Consider the following 9,782-nt stretch of genomic DNA (forward strand, 5'->3'; position numbering starts at 1 on the left):
TAGTAAAATTAAATTTTTTGAATTTTAATAATGAAGTATTCCAATTCTATTTCAGTCTATCTATTATTTTACAATTTTTTTTCAATTTTAAATTGCTAAAATTTTGTTCAGTTCAAATTGATTGTGACTTGTTTGATCCTTACAGGGTCCATCGAAATTACGTTTTTGGCTTTCAGGGATCATTGTTCGTATTGTTCTACCATCGTAGATAACTTGAAAACCTTTACGGGGTTCTATTGTAGAGAACATGATCATTTTGGGTGATTCAACCATTAAATAATTCCATTTTGATTCTGTTGTGTATTTTCCGACCGTTGGTGTAATTACATTATTATTTACTTTAATAACAAATTCGTGTCCTTGTGGCATGATTTCCATTAATTCTTTTCCCATTTGAATTTGAATTGCCTGGCGACAAAATAGACATATTACTTTTTAAAAGCTGCAGTATCAAATTTTTCAAGCAATAATATCACTATATAAATTCTAACTACGTTTTGAGGTAAACGTTTATGAGAAACGATTTGATTTCTGTCTATATCACTCTTCTTATAATATTATTAGGTATTTTTTTCACGATTTGTTATTTTTATTGCTTTGTTATCACGCCCTAAAGAGTGTGTTTGCCGCGTCAAATGAATAATATTTGGCCATTATAGTCTCCATTATCGAAGCAAAATACAAATAAATTAGCGATTGTAATCACGTGTGTTTGAAAACATTTTCATATGAGCCCGTAACAAAAAAAAAGGCACTCATCGAACACCTAGAAATTATAAGGTTAAAATGGCTGAAATGTTTACTAGTGTTTACTAGTGGTGGGCGTAATATGTGTTTCAAAAATTTTCACTTCACTATAATTTTTAGTTGTTCGATGGGTTCCTTTTTCTGTTATGGGCTCTTATATACTATAGGTGGATTAGGTTAGGTTATATTGGCTAGAACACACTTACGCTATAGAGCTGATTGTGATACCATGTATGTATTTTACCACCTTTTCCGCTGATAATTTCATTTATCAGTTCTTCAATTATATTCAGAGGCTGAGTGCATCTCCTTCATGCATATAATATGCACAACACCAGCCCATCACAACTATTAATAAATTAATTTTTGTTCTGATGGCGGGAATCGAACCCGCTACCCTAGACATACCGCGAATGGAACTGATTACCCCTTAATACTATAGGTAAAAAGAAAATAAAATTCTTTACTCACCAATGGCATATTACCGTCTACCTTTTTTACGTAAACATTAAACATTTCTTTTTTAAGTGTACTTCCATTGAGATATAAAGTCCAATCGTTTGTCAATTCATACTTTTCAGTATCACCATTCAATGTTAAAACGTATTCTTTAGAAATGACACAGTGTACCATTGAGTTTACACCACGCGCAATACTATCCCATTTAGAAAGAGTGAAAAATATGTTGGTCAATGACATATGTGTTTCCATACTCCAATAATCCCAAAAATGTCGAGGTATTCCTGTATAAACTTCAGTGTAACGTGGTGTATCAATTGTTACATCCCATTCTTTTCTGAATACTGGATAAACGACATCCAAGTGCATTGGCATTACATTTGTTTCAGTTTTAGTATTTCTTTGGGAATACATTGAATAAAGATAACGTAATGCATTAAAATGATTTAAAACCATTTGTACCATTTCCAGTTCTACGTCATTGACAGTAACATCAATTGCATACCGATTTAAGTTTGAATGAGCAACAGCACATTCGAGTGGAACAGGAGCAAAATTCCATTTACTAACAACTTCTGGTCGGCATTCGTTATAAGTAATTTTACGTTCTTTTAAGATGCGTTCTTGTTCTTCGCTACGAGTACCTTTAATGTCAAAATTAATGACACCTAATTTGTCAACTTCACCAAGTGATAAAATAAATTTTGAATCTAAATTATCTTCTTTCATTTGATAACGTAAGTCAATACCAAGCTTACGTTCCTTGTTAACTTGGTCATTATGGGTAATCGACCATTTAAGTGCAGTTTTTCGTTCTGGTGCAGAAATGAGTAGCATAAGACTTGTATTGTATGTAGCAAAATTGGTGTTTTGTACCGATTTTGTGACACCATGTACCTCAATTTGAAAACCAAATGGATTTGTTTCCATCCATTGAATCTTTTCTCTTGGGGGACCCAATATTAAATTGAATTCCATATGGTCTAAGGTATCCAACGGTGTAAAACGAACACCATATCCACAGCTTCCATAACCACTTTGGAATAATTCTGATAAATATAAACGTAAAAATTCAATGGAGATAAAATCATCATGTTTATCTTCGATGATGTTAATTTCTCGAAGACGTGTAATTAAACCGCCACGTGATAAATCACGATCACAATCAAATATTTTCACTTCAACATGTTGTCCTAGTGTTTTACATTCTGTATCGTAGACTACAGTCTGAAAATAAAAGAACTCGACATGAACAACACATCTCTATCAATAAAGTCATATTTCCCCCTTATTTAGATGCTTTTTATTTAAATGGAATTTTTGTTTTGTTGTCTTTTTAAAGAGAGTGTAGACTCTCAAAGCCTTAAGAAACCCGAAAAACATGATTTTCGGGGAAGGGGAAGAAAGAAACAAAAAGTTAGAAAAATACTAACTTAACCTAATACACAAATTTTCAACCCTCTAACTCGACTTTAAGGGGCTGTGGAAATGTGCATTGCTTTAAAAACCACGATAAAACATGATTTTGAGGTATCCTAAAGAACGGACTGGGCAGTTGTCACTCCTCAAAGGTACATTTTTTATACTAACTCATCTGCACACGGATTTTTAATCCTATAGCTCAATTTAAAGAGGCTGTATAGATGTGCATAGCCATAAAATATTAATCCATAAAAACCTAGTTTTTATTATATTACTTTTTTTATTATAGTACTTTCTGGCCGCATTTGGCTCCAGAAATTTTGTGATTAGTAGTCACAACATATCGCAAGCGCGAAGTTGAATTTAGAAACTTTTTTAAATCAATAATATTATAATTTTTCAATCCATAGTAACATTGTTATTACAGCAAACGTTTTTGTTTGTTTTAAAATAATTTGAATATATTATTTTAACGATTATTAGACCTATTTTCGGCTGGAGATACAAATGAATGTTTTTATCATCGCCACAAGTCTGCCTACAAAGTTTCAGCTCGATTGGATCACGGGAAAGCGTTAAAAATCGATCCTATGTTTTTGCGACAGGCAATCATACAGGTAAGTATGCAAACACTACAAGCTAAAATAAATAACGTAAAAAATAAGAAAAATTAAGAAAAATAGGTTTTCTTCTGAGAATTCGACCCCCCCCCCAAATTGCTGAAATAAGATCCCGCTTCTATAACATGGATCTGCCTAGAAAACAACCCTAAATTTCCACTCATTTGAAGTAGGGGTCTCCTACTGATGCTCAAAAGTAGCGGAAATAAACCACAAATGTCTCTCTTTTTTGATGGTTAAGTACGTTCCGATCGAAAAACTGGTGGTATTATAATAAAATAGACATAACAAATAGAAGCCATGCTCAGATTTCGTGGAGTTTTTATGATTTTCAAAGCAAACAGAATTACCAAACTTTCGAATTATTAAAAACGTAAAACATGAATGCTGTTCTGGGGTGTCATGAACAGATTTTTAACAAAATATCAAAGTATCAAAACGTTTGGATTTTTTCGATAAAAAATGAGTTAAAAAAAATTACACTTACATTTGTGGAGTAGGCATCTCCTCGAATAATTGATCTGCGAACTAAATTATCTTTATGGGATTGTACGAGTACCTCTTGTGCTTTTTCTCCTTTGATAAAAACAATATTTTCGTTAAATACTTGCATTCCGTTGATATTATCTGAGCTTAATTTACTAAGTTCCAATTTAAATCTGTTGAATGGATATATTTCCAATGTAACATTCACTCCAAATTTTAAATTTATATATTTATTTTTTTCAATTCCGTGCCATAAATCATTGATTGGATTGTATACTTTGAATTCTGTGTTGTGCATAGTCATTGACATAATTTGAAAAGAAAATTTCATAGTTCCTTTTTTATTAGCGTACATTTTGAAATAAATTGATTGAATGTGTGGAAGCATTTCAGACATTCGAATTGGTACTCCGAAATCGGTTGGTATAATTCGTTCGTATAAATATGGAATTTCAATAATTTTATCTTCTTTCGCGTCAATATCAATAAATCCTAAATCTTTAGCAATATTGGGTAGTATATTTCTAGTTTGTTGCGCAATAACGTAAGTCATAACAACCCTGCCTTCGTGTCTCATAATAAATTCAACGTACTTTGTTACGGAATCTTTTGCATTTATTTTGGCATAGTTTGGTGCAGCTATTCCAACATGCAGTGATAACATTTCTGTATCGAAACCATAAACACGTGACATAACTTTTGTGCGAAAAGTAAGGCCCTTACCAAATAAAAATAAATTGTCTATTTTTCCTCCAAGTCCGGATTTCTCATCAATGAAATCGTTTATAGAAATACCTTCATATGAATATGTGACAATTGGACGACGACTCATTCGTAAAATTGCACGAGCTATTTCACTAATTTGATTTTCATTTTTTGGAGCGTACGTGATTTGGGTAAATGTTTCTAATGTATTGTAATGAAAATTGTACAAATGTTCGTTAGTTTCGTGATACATTAACCAATAAAGCTGCATGAATCGATTCAATGTTGGGTTTTCAGTTCGTACATAAATATCATATGCAGCTATTCGTAAACTAATATCTAATTCACGGTCACTAAGAATTGGCCATACGAGTTTAATCATTAAACTGGGATTCTTTTGGAATAATGGAGCCACTGACCATAAAGCTAAAGAACGTAAATTGCGATCAACCACCATTTTACCGGTTAGAATAGGAGCTAAAGTATGAATTACCGATTCCATTCCAATATTGCCTAGCGCATGTAGATAAAGTACTTGGATGTTATAATCTTGAGAACTTTGTAATTTTTGCATAAACAATTTCATAAATTTGTCAAGTACGATTGAATTTTCATCAACTCTAAAGTATGTGCGTTTTATTAACGAAGCGTATGCAAGTACACTAGCGCGATGAACACGACCGCCCTCTTCACCAAATTCCAGCATATCTTCAAGTTCGATCAATAATTTTTCATTTGGACAACGGACGTGAGTTGGTAGGTCGCGTAGTAATCTTACAACCATTGTTTCGTCAAGTTTTTGTTTCCGAATTAAATTACGGATAAATACAGCTGAAGATCGTGTTCCAACATGAGGCAATAATTGAATGAATACATTGAAGGTACGAAGTTCGTTAGGTTTATTTTGCGATTGTTCTTTGAATAAAGCGAAAGTGTGTTCTAATGTGTTCAAGTCAAAGTTTTCTAATACTGCGAATAAACTTTGTAGAAGTTGTAGTCCTTTGGAATCTACTTTTGTTAATGTAATATGGTTTTCGTGTATGAAATTTACGAATTCACCTAACCATGTAATAACTTTTGGTATTATAAGATCGTTATTATATTTAGCACGACCACCAGTGATGTCAACATGAGCCATAATTGGTCCATCGCGGCATTTGGAAAGTGGATCTTCGTATTTTAATGAACGTAATACCATTTGGTTATTAATTACAAGTGGATTTGTTACTGCAATTTCTTCAACAAAAATAAACCGTTGATGTACTTTAAGTGATATCATTTCAGTGGTTGCTCTGAATTGAGCGTCGACAATATCACCCCGTGCTTCAATCATTTCTATGCGAGCGTTCTTGTCCATTTGGTTTATTTTATAAATCCGGTTAGAGTCAACATCTAGGAAGTTGGCATTTCGCTTTAAATTGTAATTGTCTCCACATTGCCTTGGGTCGGCTGTCTTAATAACCATAATATGATCGTCTAGTGGTAGCACATCGTATGTAACGTTGCATAAACCATAAATGGTTTGTTCGCTTGAATATTCAACGTGACCTGCATTGTTCCAAGTTGTACCAAAAGTTGATACAACTTCAGTGTTAAACTGGAAAATTGATGCAATTGATTTTTTGATATTGTAGGACCATTCTTGGTCATTTGAATCAACCATCACAGCGGTTACAAGTTTGTTACTGTCATATTTAATTGCGAATGGTAGGGAAAGTGCTTCAGCTTCTTTTGGAATTGTCACGTAAACATGGTTAGTGACACTTTCTTGCATTGGACCATTTTCAAGATCAAAAACGATATTATCCAAACGAACCATTAATGTGTCTTCTTCATTCTTTTGGACATGGACTTTAGCTTGAAGTTCATATAATGAAGCGTATGATGCTGGTTGGTCTGTTCGTACGGTAACATGTGATTCATAATTGAATACTACTTCTTTTCCAGTTGTAAAAAAATCAATTTTTGATGCGGTGGCACTGTTTATAGCAGCGATAGTTAGGATGAAAGCTGCAAAAAAAAAACGTATTCAATTTATAATTACGATTTCTTTTATCATAACAATTTCAGATGAAAATATTTGCATACTTTTAAGAGCGTGTAAGCCGTCGGGGTTTTACTTTTTGAACTTTATTTTATTTAAACTATATATTGGGGCTATAATTTCGTGATAATAAATAACAGCATATGTATACAGGGTTGATCACGCTATACGACACGGAAGATTATGGCTAAACGGCTTGTTTTTATCAAAATTTTCTTTCAAGGGTAGATGCAGGTTATTGACTGTACATTCTAAAATTATTTTCGTGATATACAGGGTGATCGGAAACGCTGAATGAATCTGTATATTACAAAAATAACTTAAAATCCACACCCAATGAGGCTCTGTCAACTTGAAATACTTTAGTCATAGCTTTATAAATATTAAATTTGTTAAAATCACTTTATATCTGGAAATGTAAGTTTTTCATGAAAACGTAAACAGTTGATGGTATTTGAGAGTTAACAGTAACAATTTACTTTTGGTGTTGACATAAACCCTGTGTTGTATTTAAGTTAAACAAGTTATTATCTTTTAAAACTTGTACTTCTTTAGTCATTATTTTGGGACACCCTGTATACGCAAATGAAATAAAAAACAGGATGTGTTCTATTTAAAAAAATACAATTTTGTTCCATTCCGCGTTTCCGATCACTCTGTATATTACGAAAATAGTTTTAAAATGTTCAGTCAATTCCCTTCTTCTAGCCTTGAAAGAAAATTTTGTTAAAATCAATCCGTTTAGCCATAATCTTCCATGTCGTATAGTTTGATCAATCCTGTGTATTTGAAAAATGCTCATTACACCCTTTCATTTGATATCTAACACGGTATCATTAAATTAAAAGTTTTAGTTCATGACTTTATGTCCTCTAATGGTCGCCACATCCAATTTAATGTGACGTCACATTGAATATAACCAACGGAGGATCAAGATGTTTTCAACGATATCTCATTTGTCAAATTATGATAAGTAGTTTAGAAGTTATGAAGGAACCGATTAACATACACACATACATACCGGTCAAACACGTACCCCTCGCCGTCGTCTGGGCAAAAACTGACATTAATGAAGGTTGTTGGGTTCGAAGGGGAGCATAATTATGTATCAAAAAATATTTTTGACACAGACTTTTCAGATCATTGAAAAGCCGATTCTATTTCTGTGTGCATTGCTTTCGGTGTGAAATTGCTAATCTTGAATTGCGAGCGCTTTTACGTGCCGTAATCAAATTACCATTTGTATTCGAAAATCGTTACAAAAAGGAAAACTAATTCAGCATTCGTACTAAAATTGTGTGTGGCAGACGTAAGACTTAACAATATTTTAACAAAAAAAATAAAATAAAAAAGCACATACCAACTATAGGACCCATTGTTGAAAACACAGTTCACCACTGTGAAAATTAATAACATTTACAATTGCCTTTTATAGTGATTAATTTAATAATTATGAAAAAAAAAAATTCACAGCTCAGGAGCTGCGTTAGCTAAGCGAATTGCCTCAGAGATTGAAAAAATAACACATTTTTTTAAAAATCAAATAATATGCATTTTTAGTTTTGTAAAGAATTTTTATTTTGAAAACTAAGCGCTTAGAGATAAAATCACAAAAATATTTTTTTCCTTAAAATTGATAAGAAAAAATTCAAAATTTTGTACTTTGAGCACCCTCCACCCCTTGTTTATCTGTCGATTTTTCTCAATAACGAACTTGACCTTTTAAATACTAAAGCATCAGTATAAAAGCAATTTTTTCAAAATTCAACCAGCAGTCTAAAAGCAATAGCTCCATTTCCTTTGGCAATTCGCTAAAAATATAATATGCATATTAATCCAGTGTTTTCCTGTTTGTTTGTTTTGTTTTTTTCACTTAAACTTGAGTCAGATTGATAACGATTTTATTACTGAGATATTTTGATGTCAGGTCAAAATTAATTTTTTACTACCTACTGATAACATATGATTGTGTTTATCCTCAAATTGGAAAGTAATATATTATTTTTGAAGTTTTTTGAAGTTTTTTGAAATTTTTGATATTTCTTATTTGATATTCTAAAAAGTTTTATTAGAAAGTGCTGTAGCGGGCTTAAAGTAATCGAACTTGTGTAATGAATAAATGAACTGTCTATACTCAAATAATTATATGAATTTTTTTTGTTACATAGCTTTTTCACTACATACAAATATAAAACAATTCGCAACACTTTTATTTTAATGTTATTATGATAGATTGTGTGTATTGTAATCTCTACTATTGTAATCTGTGTTGACGGTATTGCATACTGCTGTTTAAATAGTTACAATCCATTGTTATCGTATCGTCTAGCAAATTCTAGAACCATCACGTATGTTCTGTTGCATATATCTATATATATATAAAACAAAGTCGTGTTAGTTACACTACTTATAACTAAAGAACGGCTGAACCGATTTAGCTGAAAATTGGCAGGGAGGTAGTTTAGAGCCAGGAGAAGGGCATAGGATACTTTCGTTCGACAGCATTCCCGTGAGACTTGACATGAAACGTCAGTCACTATAAAACGTGGTATAACAAAAAAGAATCAGACTTGGAATAACAAAATGCAAATGACAGCTATGTAATTGACGTATAATGACAGATATGTAATGACGTATGGATGACAATTTGATATTTGTAAGAAATCAATAATAAAAATATTTCTATTAAATAAATAATTAACAATTATAATGTAATGATAGTGGCATTGATAATGTAAAACAATCCCTTCGAGTGTTATGGAAAGGAGATAAATGATATCAAGACAGATGAAGGTTATAAAGCGGTGGTTTTGATTTTTAAGCCCAGTGAAGCGGGCGGGTATTAAGCTAGTCTTACTATAAAACGATATTGTTTGTTTCTTTTTTGAATTGTCTAGATTACATTTGTTTATAATATAGTACTATATGTGTGTGTTAATTGTTAACACCACAGTACCCTATCGTTAACAGTAAAGTATGACCCATGAATATAATTTCAAAAGTAAATGTTTGTTTCTTATACTGCTTTCGATAGATTAAAGAAAGATCACTTGACAATCTATTTCAGTTTATATTCTTACGTTTTTGGTTTGAAATATCAATAGTTTTGCAAACGGATAGAGGAAAATTATTCAATTTTTTCAATAAAAGGAAAGGATGAGTACGTATTACGATGGAATTTCAACATTGTAAATAATTTATAAGATACTTTATTAATTAAATATAATACAATTTTTTCAAAAAATAACATTCATTTTAAATTAAATTTGTAATATAAAAAATCTAATTAAAATCTATAT

General features: G+C 31.7%; 1 protein-coding gene across 1 annotated transcript; it reads right to left on the reverse strand.

Annotated features, from left to right (window-relative positions):
• Positions 1 to 3: 3 nt before the first annotated feature.
• Positions 4 to 7,979, reverse strand: LOC123290638. Its single transcript, XM_044870894.1, has 4 exons — positions 7,844 to 7,979; positions 3,736 to 6,449; positions 1,219 to 2,433; positions 4 to 408 (listed from the first exon to the last, which is right to left on the reverse strand). Exons 1-4 carry the CDS (start codon positions 7,857 to 7,859, stop codon positions 88 to 90), a joined length of 4,266 nt encoding a protein of 1,421 aa, XP_044726829.1. The 5' UTR covers positions 7,860 to 7,979; the 3' UTR covers positions 4 to 87.
• Between the last annotated feature and the right edge of the window lie 1,803 nt (positions 7,980 to 9,782).

Source organism: Chrysoperla carnea, chromosome 1, assembly GCF_905475395.1.
Source record: "Chrysoperla carnea chromosome 1, inChrCarn1.1, whole genome shotgun sequence".
Classification (NCBI taxonomy): domain Eukaryota; kingdom Metazoa; phylum Arthropoda; class Insecta; order Neuroptera; family Chrysopidae; genus Chrysoperla; species Chrysoperla carnea.

Bases quoted from the DNA above. Each gene is read 5' to 3' on its own strand.
- LOC123290638 (XM_044870894.1), bottom strand. The intron at 2,434-3,735 runs GTAAGTGTAATT...TTTTATTTTCAG, and splicing joins GAGATGCCTACTCCACAAAT to ACTGTAGTCTACGATACAGA. The intron at 409-1,218 runs GTGAGTAAAGAA...TTTTGTCGCCAG, and splicing joins TAGACGGTAATATGCCATTG to GCAATTCAAATTCAAATGGG.